This window comes from Neovison vison, chromosome 2 (genome assembly GCF_020171115.1).
Source record: "Neovison vison isolate M4711 chromosome 2, ASM_NN_V1, whole genome shotgun sequence".
Taxonomy (NCBI): Eukaryota; Metazoa; Chordata; class Mammalia; order Carnivora; family Mustelidae; genus Neogale; species Neogale vison.
Window position 1 is genome coordinate 105,895,843 of NC_058092.1, and position 18,302 is coordinate 105,914,144.

The 18,302-nt window shown below is 40.8% G+C and overlaps 2 protein-coding genes across 5 annotated transcripts in view; one reads left to right on the forward strand and one right to left on the reverse strand.

Annotated features, from left to right (window-relative positions):
• The window catches only part of RNF115 (ring finger protein 115), a 72,016-nt gene extending 62,719 nt beyond the window's left edge, over positions 1-9,297 (reverse strand). The window contains exon 1 of the mRNA XM_044239079.1: positions 9,011-9,297. Within this exon, the coding sequence (XP_044095014.1) occupies positions 9,011-9,112 (102 nt within the window). The 5' untranslated portion in view covers positions 9,113-9,297. The remainder of the gene's footprint in view (positions 1-9,010) is intronic.
• A 67-nt stretch (positions 9,298-9,364) lies between these two features.
• Positions 9,365-18,194, forward strand: POLR3C (RNA polymerase III subunit C). 4 transcript variants are annotated; one of them, XM_044239076.1, is made up of 15 exons: positions 9,368-9,602; positions 10,486-10,742; positions 11,043-11,298; positions 11,409-11,594; positions 12,126-12,214; positions 12,749-12,853; positions 12,969-13,079; positions 14,343-14,423; positions 14,688-14,739; positions 15,089-15,149; positions 15,815-15,965; positions 16,779-16,880; positions 17,004-17,053; positions 17,469-17,618; positions 18,044-18,194. In XM_044239076.1, exons 2-15 carry the CDS (start codon positions 10,596-10,598, stop codon positions 18,123-18,125), a joined length of 1,623 nt encoding a protein of 540 aa, XP_044095011.1. In that variant the 5' UTR covers positions 9,368-9,602; positions 10,486-10,595; the 3' UTR covers positions 18,126-18,194. The 4 variants fall into 4 exon arrangements, with proteins under 4 accessions (XP_044095013.1, XP_044095011.1, XP_044095010.1 ...); XM_044239075.1 differs by having other exon boundaries at positions 10,537-10,742; XM_044239077.1 differs by having other exon boundaries at positions 9,371-9,602; positions 10,537-10,742; positions 12,987-13,079.
• The last annotated feature ends 108 nt before the right edge of the window (positions 18,195-18,302 follow it).

An 18,302-nucleotide genomic window follows, 5' to 3' on the forward strand; every position in this document is an offset into this window, starting at 1 on the left:
CAGTAATAGGGCATCTGGGTGGTTCAGTCATTCTGCCTTCAGTTCAGGTCATGATTCCAGGGTACTGCTCGCCTCTCTGCCTCTCCCCCTGCTCATGCTCACGTGTATAAGTGTGTGCACTCTGTCTCAAATAAATAAATCATAAATTTTAAAAGCCAATCAGCTGCTCATATGGAGGACAGGTAACTGGGAAGCTCTTCTACTTATAAACTGTCAGATACACAAACAAAGCTACATTCAAAAAACAAGAGGCTCAACTCTGTCTGGCCCCTACCTAATGATAAGTGGTTCATCAGACCCCTGCTTTGAGCCAAACTTTTATTCAGTGGCCTACAGGTCTGTGCTTTGTTTTAGTGTGTTGTATGAACACTAGTACCCCCATGATTTTCAACATGTATAAAACCAGAAAGTGATATGAAGAAAAGGCCCCAATTACGATTCCTTCATTCAACAAATGCTTATTGAATAAATACTACACACCAAGCACCATTCTAACCACTGATGAATATGGAAATGGCAATAATAAGAGTGGTAAGTAAGGAAGTAAGAAATTTAAAGGTATACAGGAGGAACTGTCTAAAAGAAAAATAAACCAAATCTAAAGGACAAACTCTGAATCTTGGCAACATGTGCTTTAATTACTGCACTAACATAGGAAATAATAAGTAAGAGAAAAGAAGAGTAAACATAAAAAAGGGAAAATATTTTCCTGTATGACTAGAAGGTATTCTTAATGAGGAAAATACAATCATCTAGGGGACATTCTGGGTATCTCTTGAAGTGTTCTGGCTGTCACAGCAATTTAAAAATTTATTGTCCATTTAATGGACAGAGGGAGGAACACACAGAAAACTGCAGCACAAATAAATGTTTCTATTCTCAAACTTCATACGGATAGTTAAGTAGATTTAAAAAACACCTTTTTCAAAGCCTCAGTCCTACCTTTATTTTATAGATAAACACCAAGTCTTTCTGCATAATTTTAGTCTGCACTAAATGTCCAGAAAAACAACTCAGAGTAAAAAAAAGAGAAAATTATACTTTATTTGTACCTTTTCTAAGAATTGTTCACCGTTCTGATGGTTTACTTTTCATGGCATGAAAGTTGCAAATACCCTTATAACATCTACTCAGGTAGCTGTTATGTAAATGTTTGGTGCCAGTGCCTACCACATTATATATATCTTTCTGTTATGGACAACTGAGTATTTACAGACTGAAATGTGTAACATTTTGTCATGAATAATTTTCTTTTTATTTATTCTTTATCTTACAGCTAATTTTTTTTTAAGAAACTGTATGTCTAGGAAAGTTGTGCTATGTGAATTTCATTAAAAGGAGCATTTCAGGGACGCCTGGGTGGCTCAGTTGGTTAAGCAGCTGCCTTCAGCTCAGGTCATGATCCCAGCATCCTGGGATCGAGTCCTACATGGGGCTCCTTGCTCGGCAAGGAGCCTGCTTCTCCCTCTGCCTCTGCCTACCATTCTGTCTGCCTGTGCTCGCTCGCTCTCTCTCTGACAAATAAATAAATAAAATCTTTTAAAAAAAAAAAAAGGAGCATTTCAAAATATTTATTATAAAATGAGGGCACTGGGTCTAATAGGTCTGAGAACCACAAGGCCAGAAGATCAGCATCACCATAGGATACCTGCAGGTCTCAGTTAATCCAGAAAAAGGCATTAAAGGGCATGTAACTATGGGACTTTTCTCTTTTTTTTGACAATATATATTCTAAGCATGGCAAAAAGTAACCATAATGAAACCTCTACTGGAAGATAGTTCTCTGGATTTAAAGTCTGTTCAAATCTAAACAATATCAAAGACAATGACAAAGAGGTAAACAAAGAATACCTTGTCTGTAAGAACTTCTCTGTTACACTTGCTGAAATTGTCAAGGAGAGAGATTACCTACCTTAACAGATTTTCAAGGAAAACAAAACTAAATGGCCTATTTGGGAAAAGAGGCCGGACAAGCAATTTAACATATAAGAAATGCTCAGCTAAAAATCATGAGAACCAACTCACTCCTGTTTGATACACATTCACCTTGACACTTCTAAGGAATTTTGACTTACTAACATTTGAACTTAAAAGAAGAATTAAAGAAAAAATCTTTCAGAATCTAACCTAAACTTCTGGAAGAAAAACTACCTAAAATGTTTCTACTATGGCAAAGACCCTATTTCCCCACCAAGGAAAGTATTTGCTTGTTCCTATAATACCTTTCAATCCAAGACTACATAGCTCCATTTCTCTGAATGCTCATCCAGGCTTCCAGTAACACCTCAATATTATTTTACAATAGTATATACTAAGGTAAACAGAGAGGGTCAGGTGACTCAGCTCTAATGACCAGTATCAGAATAAGGACTGATCATTCAATTCACCCTCTGAGCCAAGAGTTTAAAGTAACTAAAAGTTTGGGGCGCCAGGGTGGCTCAGTGGGTTAAGCCTCTGCCTTCGGCTCAGTTCATGATCTCAGGGTCCTGGGATTGAGGCACTCACCGTGCTCTCTGCTCAGTGGGGAGCATGCTTCTCCCCACCGCCCCCCGCCCCCCTCCACCGCCTGCCTCTCTGTCTACTTGTGATCCCAGTCAAATAAATAAATACAATCTTTATAAAAAAAAAAGAGAGCGCGAAAAGAAACTAAAAGTTTAAACACAAAATCTCCTGAGTTCATGAAACTTCTAAGAGAGCTATAAGAGAAAGAGAGAAAGTAAAACCTGATTAATGCTAAGATGAACTACAAAGAAACTAAAAGTTAGGCTTACTGTCTGCTTTTTGATTTGTTTTCAAACTGGAATTTCCAGATGTCTTCCTAAGTTATAAGCGATGCTACTACCTCAATTAATTTCCAACTGACAAAAAAATTTGGATACTTTTCTTTTAGAAGTTGCCCTACAGTGTGTAACCTGAGAGGAGTGATCCAATTCCTCTGGTCTCAGTAACCACAAGGAGAGAAAATGACCCTAACAGATACAGCTATAATAGAATAGCAGCCACTAACTACTGTTCTAAATAATCCCTCCCATCAGGGCTTTGGCTAAAATTATATGGTCTCAATTATCGTACTGAAAATTCTCATCAGTATCCCAAAATTAGAAATCAAAGCCACATCAGAACAAAATCTTACACACCACAGATACAAGAGAACAATCTCTTTATCCTTCTACACCAGGATTCTTCAACCTCAAGTCTCTTCCGATTTTGGGCCCAATAGTTCTTTCTTGTGGGGGTTTGTCCTGTGCATTATGTAGCATGTTAAGTGCATCCGTGGCCTCTATCCACAAGACGACAGGAACAATTCTCCCTCCCACGTCCTGCAATCCTGACAACCAAAAATGACTAGAGACATTACCAAAGGTTCTCCTGAGGAGAACACTGCTTCCAGTTGAGAACAACTGTTTTAAGCTATCTCCTTTATTCTTCATTATTAGGCTGTGAAAAGATGGGAAAAAAAAGTCAGCATTCACAGGCTTATTCTTAGACCCCTTCTAACTTGACTATAGAGAATTAGAAGGAATCCACATCTTCTTTCCTTTTCTAATAAGATGGATGTCTGAAAGACCTTAGCATTTCCTCCCTGAATGTACGTAAAGGTCATAAAAAGCCAAGAAACATAAAGAAACATGAAGTGTTAGCATTCAACTGGTACTTCCCAAAAAGTACAAGGGATTTTATCTGCAGTGAGTTTAAGATTTTTGTTCTTCCTCATACTTAAAAAAGAAAAAAAAAAAAATCCCACAGATTTCCCCAGTACCTACATGTCTACATATCAGAATTTCAAGGCCAGAACTAGCCTTCTACTTAGAAGAATACGTATTTCTTATTTCTAGATCCTGGCAGGGAAGATCTTTACTAACACTGTATATTCAAACTTCACATAGTAGTACCTATATTTTGTACCACTGGAACCATTTTGATAAAGATCTCACAACACTAAAGCCACTACTTTTAAATATAACTCATCACATCATTCAAGCACAGTACCAGATAGATGTTAGAAAATCAAGCAGACTTTTTAGCTGGTGAACCACCAACAGGAGAATATAAGATATCTTATTAATTCAAACCTCTCTACCCCAGCTCAAAACACTAAATTCCTACCCCAAGTTCAATAACATTACTAATATTACTTGGATACTGCTCTGTGACCTTTCAACAAATAATGCAACTTAAAAAGCAAGGTCAGTGAGCTTAGAGTTTTAAGAATCACAAAGTCTTTAGAAATGTACTTAAACTTTTTAATTAAAAAAATGAAATTTACTTTTTAGCTTCTCTTACTATGGGGTGCTTAGAAAGTTTTCCTGTATTTGGGGCACCTGGGTGGCTCAGCTCGTTAAGCATCTGACTCTTGGTTTTGGCTCAACTCATGATCTCAGAGATCCAGCCCTACCTCAGACTCTTCACTGAGATACTCTGCCTCTCCCTCTGCCCCTCCACCCATTCACAAGTGCGTTCTCTCTCTCTCTCTCAAATAAAATCTTTTCTTTAAAAAAAGTTTTCCTGCAGTAAAGTCATTACAAGCACAGCACAATGATAGTCACTTGTATAGCACCTGATAAAGAACCAAAGTAGATAACATTACTTATTATAAGGATAACATTTTATTAGATCAAAGGTGATATAATAAGGAGATGAGTGAGAGAAAGAGAACCTTTTAGTTCCTTCAGGCAGAGTCTCAGAGGTGAGTAATACCTTGACAGCCCTTAATTAGACTGGTCTCTTGTCTGGATTTGGATACTCTTATCTCCATAAAACACTTTAAGAATCACCCTAGTCCATCAATACCAAAAATAGTTTACTCTGCATATGATTTATCTCACCCATTTAATGAACACTCTACCAGATGCAATCTCTGGCCTTGATTTAAAAGGGGGACAGTGGTAGTGTAGGGATGTAATGACATTGTAATTACATTGCATGACACAGCCTTCTATGGTACTACTCGGTCATCCCTCAATGTAGCATAGTATCTCCATCAGTCTTGGCTTCACATTGTCTTTCAAGAGAGGACAGTAAAGTGAGGTAGAAGCTTCTGCTGTTTTTTGTTTGTTTGTTTTGTTTTTAAGATTTTGTTTTGTTTTAAGATTTTTATTTATTTGACAGAGAAAGACACAGCGAGAGAGGGAACACAATCAGGGGGAGAGGGAGAAGCAAGCTTCCTGTGGAGAAGAGAGCCCCATGTGGGGCTCGATCTCAGAACCCTGGGATCACGATCTGAGCCGAAGGCAGATGCTTAAACAACTGAGCCACCCAGGCACCCCAACAGAGATTCTTTTTTGATATCTAATGATGACAGTACCACTGAATATATTTTCATTCTAAAATTATCTTGATTTCTCATTTCTTTGTATCTTTTTTCTAAATAAATCTTTTGTTCTCTTATCTGGGAGGATCCAAAGTGAAAACATACAAAGTTAAAATGGATAGATCAGGATTAGCCGTAAGACTTTTTATTTCACCAAATTCATTCAACTGAATGTGACTTAACCTACATAGCATTAGGCATATCCCATTCCCCCTCAGAAGTTATAACCAAAATTATTTCTTTTAATACAGACACTAAAGTTAGTTGGGCCTGAGAATCTTTCAGAGTAGTAGAACTGACAAGAAAAACAATAACCCAAAACGTAAGGGGAGTTTCAGGGCTGAACCACTGGGTAAGCTGTTGCTATTACCTGCACACACTTGCGAATGTATCAAGAAGTGCTATACCCTAGAAACTGGGGAAGGGAGAAGAAATAAGAGTTCCAAAACCCTGCAACTTAATCCCACTGAACACCATTATGATTCTACAGGGGCCTAAACTGGCAAAGAGATGAGCAGTCCTTCCCATTGACTGGGTGAAGAAAGTCACTTGGAGGGGCACCTGGGTGGCTCAGTGGGTTGAGCCTCTGCCTTAGGCTCGGGTCATGATCTCAGGTCCTGGGATCGAGCCCCACACCTGGGCTCTCTGCTTGGCAGGGAGCCTGCTTCCCCCTCTCTCTCTGCCTGCCTCTCTGACTACTTGTGATCTCTCTGTCAAATAAATAAATAAATAAATCTTTAAAAAAAAGAAAGAAAGAAAGAAAGAAAGCCACTTGGCAATACAGCTCATTAAAAGCTGAGAGTAAAAGTCAATACTCTACCTCTGGTATTCAGAGAGGATAGCACTCAGGAGTAACTGACTGTTCTTGTGATCCAACTAGCACAAGACTAAGCACCCTTTTGAGATGCAAATTATATCAACACAAAGACAAACTTTATTCCGGATAACCTGGGTCCGGCTACCCTCAAAAAGACATTTGGTTTCCCATCACATTCATCCAGTTCAAGGCACACCTACTATATCCTGAGTACTTACAGTGAAGGAAATCTCAAGTTCAAATATAAAATTACTTTTATAAAACTCTTCAGTGTTTTCCTATACATATGAAAATCATATTACTGACTTACCAGTGTTGGGCTGGTTTTTCAGTAGCAGAGTCCGATTTAAACTGAGCCAGATACTTATCTGATCACTCTTAAAACCAACATGTTCAGGGCACCTGGGTGGCTCAGTGGGTTAAGCCTCTGCCTTCCGCTCAGGTCATGATCTCAGGGTCCTGGGATCGAGCCCCGCATCGGGCTCTCTGTTCAGCAGTGAGCCTGCTTCCTCCTCTCTCTGCCTGCCTCTCTGCCTACTTGTGACCTCTCTCTGTGTCAAATGAATAAATAAAGTCTTTTAAAAAAAAAAAAACCACCATGTTCAAGGTGACAGTTTAGGCTTAAGAATCTAGTAACAGCCATGAAACAAAATAAAACTTGTCTCATATGTGAATCAAACTATAACCCTGACTTCACTGCACCTTTTCCTAAAAATGCATGACAACAATGATTTATTAAATGTTTCTTCCTTCTTACTCAATTTACTCTTTTCTACAGTCTGTGCTATTCTCAATCTGAATTCTACTTATCTTTCAAAACCCAATTTAAATCCTATCTCAACTGTCACTTCCCTGATTTCACATCACCAATGCTACTGTATCCTCCTCTCACTGAATTCTAAACCACATACTATCCATCCTCATCCACCTGTGTTGTTACTTTTTCCATGTTTGTCTTGTCTTTCCAATAAAATTTTGAGGTCCTGAAGGGCAGGAACCACATATTCCTTGGTCCTGCCTCCAGGACATTCAGCTGAGAACTTTGTATGTATGCAGGAAGTATTCAATTTACACATCAGGCATGACAGATAATAAATGAGACTAAAAAGTTCAAGAACTTCTCTGGGCATCAAACTAAGGCTTATAAAAACACCTACCAAGTCTTTCAAACTATCCCTTTTCAAGAGCACGAGGTGGGAACTTGAGATGTTAAGAAGAGAAGATATATTAAGTTGTGGGGAGTTAGACCATTTTATCACTCTTAAAGACAAACAGTGAACAGCACAAAAGATCAGAAGACAGCAGAGTTCAACAGGGCATCACATTCAGCATGTCAGTGGTCACACACATACTGGCTGAATTCCCAGACTCCCTTTCTGTGGTTAGAGAGTTCTGGAGGCTCTGGTGTCCGCTGGCAAAACAAAAAAACAAAAAAAAACAAAAAACAAAAATCAAGGCACCTACTCTTCCTAGCACTGAAATATAGCAAAAATCACACATACGCACTGAGTGGATTCCACAAGCAAAAGTAAAACAGCACATAGATGAAACTATGACCCTGGAGGGTGTGGGACAAACAGAGGAAAGAAAATGCCATAAAAACCTGAAAAAAACATAACTTTTGGGTGAAAAAGGCTATTAAAATACTCGTGAGACACTTAATCTCTAGACTCCATTTGTGTTTCTAAGGAGCAAGACACCACTGCAGACACCTTCAGGAGGATTTCTCATGGACAATCCACCTTCAGGAGGATTTCTCTGAGACAGTAAATAACAGAGGTGAGTTGTTACGTAGCCACCTTGTCTTAAGGCTGAACCTGGATTATTTCCAAGGAAAAGGACAATTATAGCTAATTCTAAAGACGGTTGGCCAAGGGTAGACTGAACATTCACCCTTATGGGTTTCCCTGCAGTAGCTTGTAATCCAACCCAAAAGAGCTGGGTTTGGAGTGTTGTAGCCGGAAAGCCTGCTGCAGAAGCACATTCTTCACAACGGTAGCACCACCTCTCCAGGGACTAACAGACAACCTGGCAGAAACTGGTAAAAACCAATTTTATGGCAAAGGATCCAGTCCCCAGCATTCTGGCCTGGATCTTTTTCTTAAGTGAAGAGACAGAACCCAGGAAGGGCAGGTAAGGGAGGTAATGTTAAAGACACTGGCAGCAGGACAACCAAAACAACCAAGTTGCACCAGTATGTCCTGCCTTCTTCCTAAACCCATTTCTTTCAGTAGTAACAGGGAGCACAGGCACTCTACAAGTCGTTAGTATACTTGTTTTCACTTTCACAAGAACCCTAGAAACCACGGAAGAGCAAATCCTCCTCACATCCCCACAGTTATATTCCAACCCTCTCTTTCTCTCCTTTCTTCTTTCCTTCCCTAGAGACAACCGGACAGGGACAATCTTCAGCAATCCGCTATTTGGCTCCACTGGGGATGGGGGAGGCGGATCTGGTTAAAAGTGGAAGAGGCCGTAGGGGAAGGTGAGAAGCAATTGAAGAGAAAGAGTATCGAGAGGGGGAAAGGGAGGTCAACGTGGGAAGGAGACATGGTGAAAAAGAGTGAAAGAAAACTGAGGGGAGAGTTGTCAGAGAACTTGCTAGGAAAGACAAAAAGATGGAGGGGGATAGGTAAAGGGCGGTAAGGGAGTGAGGGGCAGGTGGAACATCCGAAGTGGGGGAAATGGGCTGGGCGGGAGTTCCGGAATCAGGGCCGGGACGCCCGGGATTTGGGGCCAGCGACCAGAAAAGTGAGCAGAGGATATTAGGGAGACGGGTGTCAGAGAAATCAGAGCTGTGCGAGAACCTGAAGACCCATTCGGGGACTTCGGGACAAAAAATCCACGCGGATGCCTAAGCGCAGAGGGCACGGGGCTCTTACCGGTAGTTTGGGGCTGACCTCGCCCTTGCAAAAGTGGCAGAAAAACCGGTGCGCGGCAACAGCGGCGCCTGCGCCCGCCCCGGCAGCCGAGGCCTCCGCCATCTTTCTCTTCCGCCGCGGCTGTCCGAGAGGGCAGCGGCCGGTCCCTTGTCAGGCCGCTACCACCCGCCTGCGGTAGCCGCCTTGGCCGCCGCCGCTTCCTCAGCGCGGCCGACCGCCCCAGAGCCCGCGTCGGTCACGTGAGCCCGCCGGGCCCAGCAAGCCGGCGGCGCGGACGGCGACCCCGCGGCCCGCCTCCCAGCACCAAAGAGGCGCAGGAAGGAGAGTCCGCCCGCCGCAGCCCGCCCGCCGGCTCTTCAGACAGCGGCTCGCAGGTCCTCCAGCCTTCCAGCGAGAAGAAAGAAAGAGCGTCACCGGAAACCACCGAAACTCCGGGGTAGAGCGGCCCGCGTTGTTCCTCTTTACCTCCTTCCGGGCTGTCCGTTTTTCTGCGAGAAAGGGCCGTGGGCTCCCCCTCTGCCCCGGCGGCCCGCGGGAGCCGCAAGAAGCCGCCGTGGGCGACTCGGCAGCATTAGATTGCATTGACCCAGAGGTTAGTGGAAAAAGCTACCTGGACGAAGCGGCCCTGTCTCTGGACGAAGGGACCAAGTCTGGAACGGGAACCTGCGTGAAGGGAGTGAACAGCCAGGAGCTAAGCTCCTTGGAAGTGCTTTTCCGGGATGGCACAGGGTCTGGGGATGCTTCCCCAAAGACGTGTGGTTGGGAATATTGAGCTGAGAGGCAGAGACTTGGCCTCTGGGGATTTGGGCAAATAAATGAACAAACCGATGATTGGGAGCACTTGGGATAATAAGGAAATAATTATACTGTATTGTCAACTGTGTCTGTTTCTGTTTGTGTCTGCTTTTTGAAGGAGTAGGAATTTTAGAATTAAATAGTGCCCTTCAGACAACATACTTCATCTCCTATTTGAAACACCCAGTTGAGAAGCTTTCCTTTACCTCATTTTCTTTTTCTAAGTTGTCATTTTCTTCATGGACTGGGAATGACACTACCTGTGCATTCCCATAGGGCTGTGAACAGTGGCCTTAAGTCTTACAATCAATGAAGTATAGAATCTAAAGTCTATGACATCGCAAAACCATTTACACCCAATTTTTAAGGAAAATTAGAATCATACGTAATCCCATAAAGGTAAATTTGGCATATAATCTTCCAGTCTTTTTTTCTATGTATATGTACTTTTTTGTAATAATTGAATTTTCCTCTACATTTTGCTTTCTAATCTATTTCTTTCACTTAATGAACAATTTTCTGTGCTCATACGTATTATACTTTAAGTGGTGGCTAGTATTCCACTGTGTGGGTATGCCATCATTTATTGAATTAACTCCTTATTGTTAGACATTAGGTTGTTTCTAGTTTATCACTATGATGAGAATAACAGTGGCATTTTTATTATTTTCTTGAGACAGAGTATCTAAAATGAAATTTAAAAAATTTCTAATGTCAAAATTGCCCTCCAGAAAACACGTGAATTTACACTCAGCAGCTTTACTTCCAGCATAAGAGACTCCTCAGTACAATGACTCAAGCAGAAATTAAACTTTGTTCTTTGCTGCTGCAAGAGCATTTTGGAGAGATTGTAGAAAAAATTGGAGTCCACCTAATCAGAACAGGCAGCCAGCCACTGAGAGTAATTGCTCACGACACAGGAACATCGCTGGATCAGGTATGTGTGGGTGACAATAATTTGCTTTCATTCTTTTTTTTTTTTTTTTTTGAGAATTTATTTATTTTTTTGAGAGAGAGAGGGAGATTGAGAGAGAGAAGCTGACTCCCCGCTGAGCAGAGAGCCTGATGTTGGACTCAATCCCAGGACCCTGAGATCATGACCTGAGCCAAAGGCTTAACAACTGAGCCACTCAGGCACCCCAGCCATCTCTGAATACTTAGTAAATTGTTGAACAAAAATTGGCAACAAAAATGAGCTGTGTCTTTAGATCTTTTGTCTCTTTTGGGTCCTATCTAGGTGAAAAAAGCCCTTTGTGTGCTCATCCAGCATAACCTGGTGATATATCAAGTGCACAAACGTGGTGTAGTGGAGTATGAAGCCCAGTGCAGCCGTGTGTTGCGAATGCTTAGGTATCCCCGGTACATCTATACTGCCAAAACACTGTATAGCGACACTGGAGAGCTCATTGTGGAGGAGCTGCTACTGAATGGCAAAATGACAATGTCAGCTGTTGTGAAGAAAGTGGCAGACCGACTCACAGAGACTATGGAGGGTCAGTAGCATATCCATAGCTGTTAGCAAAAGTGTAGATTGGCTGGCTGCTGGACTGGACCCTCAGCTAACTTAAGCTGTCTCATCGGCCTCTTTCCTCCTATTGTACAGATGGCAAGACCATGGACTATGCTGAGGTATCAAACACATTTATGCGACTAGCAGACACACACTTCGTACAGCGTTGCCCCTGGGTGCCTGCCACTGAGAATTCAGACCCGGGGCCACTGCCACCTGCCCCCATTCTTGTCATCAGTGAAAAGGACATGTACCTGGTTCCTAAACTTAGTTTGATTGGTAAGGAATTTTGACCCATGGGACTGTGACTTGCCCTAGTTTTGGATTCTTCCTCAATAATTGTTAAATGAATGAATGAATCAGTTATCACAAATTTACCCTGTGCTAGATACTCAAGTCTCTGTCCTTTTGGGGCTTAAGTCTAATACGAAAGACTTTGATTAATCAAATAACCACGTAAGTACTATGGAGGAAAAGTATGAGGTGTGGTTTTTTTTTTTTTTCTTTTTAAAGATTTTCTTTATTCATTCATGAGAGATAGGCAGGGTTAAGGGGAGGCTGAGGCAGAGGGAGAAGAAGGCTCCCTGCCGTACAGGGAGCCTGATGCATGACCCTGGGATCAGGACCTGAGGTGAAGACAGACGCTTAACCAACTTAGCCACCCAGGCAAAAGTATGAGATGTTATGAAAATATTTAACCTAGAGGCAGCTGGAGATGTCTTGGGATGGAGGGACACCTGCTCTGAGGTTCAGTGATTTTCTATCTTCATATGAGATGTAACCCAGCTGTTCATCTGTTTTATTTGGCAGGGAAGGGTAAAAGGAGAAGATCATCTGATGAAGATGCTACTGGGGAGCCAAAAGCCAAGAGAACAAAACATAGCACAGATAACAAAGAGGTAACAGGACTAGGAGTCCTCACCCTGAGGCAAGGCAGAAAGAGCACCTAGATAACAAGCCCCAAGAGAGTTCACAAGGTTGAGAAGTAGTAAGATTATGAACGTCATTAAATATTGACAAAGAATAAACTAACAAAGTGTAAACTCCATTGCTGTCTCCCTTCTGAGGCTTAACTTACTTCAGTCATTGGACAGAGGCAGCATCTTATGCCAAAAAAAGGCCTTCTGTTTTCTCTCTCTGAAACAAGAGGCAAGGTCATGTGCTGAGAGCAAGAAGAGAGGGGTAAATGGGAGACTTTAGAATACTAGAGAAGAGTTCAGATAGAGAAAGATTATAAGTGAGTTTAGAGAATCTGTATTTGGATATTGTGAATTTGTCTTGTCAAGGCACTAATCCACATGATTAAATGATTTTTTTCTTCTCCATGTAATTGCTACTAGGAAATAGTGAACAGTTAAATCCAAGCTCCTTACCAGAAAACTCACCACATACATGTGTCTAAATGTTTCCTTCTAATCCTTTTCTCCTCCCAGCCCATTCCAGATGATGGGATTTATTGGCAGGCCAACCTTGACAGATTCCACCAGCACTTCCGTGACCAAGCCATTGTCAGCGCAGTTGCCAACAGGATGGACCAGGTGATACCTAAGTGGGTGGGACGGTGGCCTGAATCAGTAACATTCACTTATTTGCCAGATATGGCCATTGGCATATAGCCAGAGCCATCACAGCAGAGTGAATTCTGAATTGCAGTTTACTTTTCAAACCCAGACCAGCAGCGAGATCGTGCGGACTATGCTTCGGATGAGTGAGATTACCACTCCCTCTGCTGCCCCCTTCACCCAGCCATTGTCTTCCAATGAGGTGATTTTCATGTTCTTGTAGTACTAGTCTGACAGACTATTGGATATTTTAATTCTTATACACAGAGCCTGGGATGAGGTTGAGATCTGAGCCTTTGAAAGAGTTTTTATTGTTTGAGGTAAGACAAGGATTTTCTTCAGGTGGTAGGTACTAAAATATTTGGTCTCAGGGATCCATCCTTTAAGAACCTAAACCATTCTCTTGGTCAAAGTAAAGCTATTCCTAATTGTTCTAAGAATCCACTGTTTAGAATCTGAGAAATTTTGTTGGTGCTCAAAACATTATTTGGCCACTTATATTTGTTTTGTTCAGCGTACTTATTTTGTGTATTTTAAATTTGTTTTTAGTATGTGTGTTTCTTAAAACATGAATACTTAATGTATCAAATACATTTTATTTATATTCTATTTCATTACATTTACCCATATTAAATATAGTTATATTTTCACTTTATAGTATTTTTAAAATTTTAAACTTATTATAAAACAAAAATTTCAGGCTTCTTTTCTTTCAGCAAAAGTAATTACATGACCTACATAGAAATGTATAATATTTGTAAGTTGTAGCCCCTAAACTTTTAGGAATGGTGGGCATGTTCTGTATCTTATTGTGGGTGGTAGTTACATGGGTATATGTAATTGTCAACACTCATCAGACTGAACCTCTAAAATCTGGGCTTGTTATTGTATGTAACATACCTCGGTTTAAATATGTAATTTTGTGTGATCCCAGCCCAGCCCTGGGGATTCTTGTTCATAGTTTGATACCTATATTTATTCAGACCTTTTTTTTAATGCGGCTGTATGTATATTTTTTAAAGTAGTTGTATGTATTTTTATGTAGTTATATGTATACTTAACTTTTATGTAGTTATATGTATATTTTTTAGCAAAAAAATTTATGTAGTTATATGCATTTTTTTAGCAAAAAAGACAGGATTATACTCTATAAACTGTTCTAAGGTTGCTTTTTTCACATGACAGTGTATTGAAGCCTTCTTTTTCATGTCAGTATATATATATAGATCTCATTTCTTATGGCAGTTTCATGTTCCATTTAGTGGCCATGCTGTACTTTATTTTAATTAGTTCCTTATTATTGTACATTTGGATTGTTTCTCATTCTTTACTCTTAGAAACAATATCACTGTATATTTGGACATATTTATACTTATGATATCTGAAATTAAAACATCTTTATTTCAATAATGTCAGCAATTCTAAGTTTCCAAACCCATTTTCACCATCTCTTTTGGCTCCATAGATCTTCAGATCCCTACCTGTTGGCTATAACATCTCTAAACAAGTTCTTGATCAGTATCTCACTCTGCTGGCAGATGATCCAGTAAGTCTGTTTTTTCTTTTCTCCTGCTGTGTTTACAATTTATTTCTGCCACTGAAACCTGTTATCCTTCTTCTGTAGCCCCATTTTCTACCTACCTAGCTCAGACAGTTTCTCTACTATCATCTGATAGGAAGGCTACCTGCTACAGACTCTTGGCCAGATTTGCTCCTTTGGAAATAGAATCACTGGACTTTCCATTCAGTTAACACTCTTTGTGTCTCTCTGTTTTTGTTTTTGTTTTTGTTTTTGTTTTTGTTTTAATAGCTAGAGTTTGTTGGAAAGTCTGGCGACAGTGGTGGAGGAATGTATGTCATCAGTATCCTTACCCATTATTTCCTTATAGTCAGCAGCCTGAACTATGAAGAGGAATGGTGACTTAATGCAAAAAAGATTAGATAATATTCAGTAGACTAAATAAGTCAGAAAATTGAACTAATACATTGATGATAAAGAAGTAAAAAGGACTTTTAATTAGCCAAATTTTAATTAAACAAAAGCCTGACTTAAATCCCAGTAAATTGAGTTATTGAAATACTTACATACCATAAATGAGACCAATGTGAAAAACAAAATAGCATTTCAATTTTGAATTAGAGATGTAACATTAAAACTAAGATCACAGTGACCAGGCCAAAACATTATTGACCTTAATGCTCTGCATGAAGACTTGCATAAAGCTCTCGGATCCCTAGCCACAGCCACTCTGGAGTCTGTCGTACAGGAGAGGTAAGATGGTCACCCTGCTCAGGGTTGGGGTCAGACACTTCCTTTCCACACTTTTTTTTTTTTTTTTTTTTAAGATTTTATTTTATTTATTTGAGAGAGAGAGACGGTGAGAGAGAGCATGAGCGAGGAGAAGGTCAGAGGGAGAAGCAGACTCCCCATGGAGCTGGGAGCCTGATGTGGGACCCGATCCCGGGACTCCAGGATCACGCCCTGAGCCGGAGGCAGTCGTTTAACCAACTGCGCCACCCAGGCGTCCCTCCACACTTTATTTGAATAAGCAATTTGATCATTATGTAGGCACCCAGTATTCACACATCTTGGTGCAATTTGCCCATTTTTTCACTGGATTGCTACAGATCCCATCCACTACTGTTCTTCACTTAAATACCCTACTGCCTAATTCCTAATGATGCCATTTAACCAGGCTTCTGAAAGCCTTTACTTAAAATGCAGGAACTCAGGTACTCAGGTGAGTCAGCAGTTGGTAACTCCTTCATGATTAGCAGTATCATTAACTATCTGTGAAGTTGTAAAAGAAATCCCTGACCACTGTTCCTCTCTCTGGTCCTGGCTCCATGGATACAGAGCAACCACCATTTGTGACTAGTAGCTAAAACTAATCTGTGTCATGCCATTTGCCTTCTTTAGTCTTTATTCCTTCCCAGGTTTGGGTCTCGCTGTGCCAGAATATTCCGTCTAGTTTTGCAAAAGAAACACCTGGAACAGAAGCAGGTAGAAGACCTTGCAATGATTCCAGCAAAGGAGGCAAAGGATATGCTTTACAAAATGCTCTCAGGAAATTTCATATCACTCCAGGTAACCAGTGGCATAACAGTCCCCAACCAAGGGAGCTAGCTGAGGGTGAAAGAAACTTCTGAGGCAAACATCCTGAACCCCAAGCAAACTCTCTTTCCAAATCTGAGATAGGAAAAGGAGAAAAAAAAAAAAAGAATTATAGAGACATAGCAAGCACTTGAAAGAGAATTGGGAAACTTTAAGTAGCCTGGTTAAAAAGAGGCACAGCCATGAAATTACCCCAGAATTGCCCTTTTTCCTTAGTTCTTATTCCTTACGATTTGTCCTTTCCTCAGCCCTTAAGTCTATTATAGATGAAATCTGCCAGTGGTTTATATTGGGTCCTCACTATGTGCACAGCCATGTAGAATGCCCTATGAGGGAATAGACAGTGGATCTGGGAGTCATAATCACAGTTCTGCCTCTGATCCAGTTAACGCTGCCTACCATCATTTTCTCTTCAGTAAAATGATATAAAGAATAATATGATTTTATATGATATGATACATGATATGATAATAACAATGATAAAAATAATACTATGATATAAAAAATAATATGACTTGTCCTAAAGATCAAATATGATCAACATGGCACATAAGCATTGCTCAGAAAATGTTAATTGCCTTCTCTTTCTTCCTCACTGAGGATGCCTACAGTCAAACAGAAAAAGCTCTCCATGTGGCTGATTTTGCCACAGATGCTGAATGACTGGGGAAGAGGAAAGTATAAGTGAAAGAGAGAGCTGAGTTGCTCTGAATGGGACAGGTGTTTACTTTGCCATTCCTGAAGAACAGTGTGATTTCTCTTCTCTTTCTTTCTATGGACAAATAGGAAATTCCCAAAACGCCAGACCATGCCCCATCCAGGACCTTCTATTTATATACTGTGAACATCCTGTCAGCTGCCCGAATGTTGCTGCACAGATGTTACAAGGTGATTTCTTCTGGACCCTCTCCCCATTCCCTCCACACAGATAAGGCTCACCCTCATGCCCCCTTTAGCCATTTTACTTGAGCTACTAAATAGAACCATTGTGCATTTCTTCTCTCCCCTCAGAGCATAGCCAACTTGATAGAAAGGAGACAATTTGAAACCAAAGAGAACAAGTGAGTAGCATTTTCAGTTGAGTAATTACATTTTTCAAGGTCAAAGTCTTGAAGGGGAATATCCTATAGAAACAAGAACCAAGAGAGACAATAACAAATCTAGTTGCATTGAATTATTGGCTTAGGTTGACATAAATCATACATTATTCTAAACTGTTATGATATACCCCCAGTGAACTAATTTTGCAGTTTAAACTTACAGGAAATGTACAAATTGGCATTAAACTTAAAGTGCAGATGAGAGGCAGGAAGAGTTTCAGGAGCAAAGTCATATTTCTAGTTAAACTTGTAAAAACTATCTTTGGAAGGTGGCAATATCCACTTTGACCAGGAACATGGGAGAAGAAGGAGTTATGCCAAAATGGTAAAAGAATCACCAAGAGGGACATGCCTCAGAGCTGTGTTTGTCTGACAGGCGTCTACTAGAAAAGTCTCAGAGGGTGGAAGCCATTATCGCATCTATGCAGGCTACAGGTGCAGAGGAGGCACAGCTCCAAGAAATAGAGGAGATGATCACAGCTCCTGAACGCCAGCAGCTAGAAACCCTAAAGCGTAATGTCAACAAGTAAGCATCATAAATCTCCAACCTATGTTTCAAAATACCTTCCAGACAAGTCCACCTCAACACCCCGTTACCCTTCCAACCTCACCCAAGCAAACCTAAACGCACCCTCTTCTTCCCCAGCTCAGTTGGCAGAATTTAATCCACCTGTTTTCCCAGGCTTAAAAACTCTAAAAGCATTTCAGCTTCTATTGCCTTATCACACACTCTTGTTCACCGAGTCTGTTGATTTAACTTCAATAATGTGTCTCAAATCTGGCCTTTCATCTTGGTCCTCATGCAGGCCTTTATCACTTCTTTCCTGGACCTTTGCAGTCACCTCCCCCTTCAAACCATCTCTTAAAATGCCCTCAGTGCCATTCTCCATGGCCTCTGATCTTAAATAATGAATGTTCAGTCTGTGTAAATGCTTTCACTTTTTCACTCAGGTTGGATGCCAGTGAAATCCAAGTGGATGAAACCATCTTCCTACTGGAGTCATATATTGAGAGCACCATGAAGAGGCAATGACCCAGAAGAAGAGCCTTTCTCAAAAAATCTGGGGAGGTTGGAAGGAAAAATAAAGGAGGTGACTATGCATTCTCTGCAGTGAGATACATTGCAAATTCCTTTTTTTTTTTTTTTTTTTTTTAATTTGAGAGGGAAAGTGAGCAAGTGTGTGCACATGAGAGAGAGAAGGAAGGAGTA

Bases quoted from the DNA above. Each gene is read 5' to 3' on its own strand.
- POLR3C (XM_044239076.1), top strand. From the start codon at position 10,596: ATGACTCAAGCAGAAATTAAACTTTGTTCTTTGCTGCTGCAAGAGCAT. The intron at 11,299-11,408 runs GTCAGTAGCATA...CCTATTGTACAG, and splicing joins ACTCACAGAGACTATGGAGG to ATGGCAAGACCATGGACTAT. The intron at 16,881-17,003 runs GTGATTTCTTCT...CTCTCCCCTCAG, and splicing joins TGCTGCACAGATGTTACAAG to AGCATAGCCAACTTGATAGA.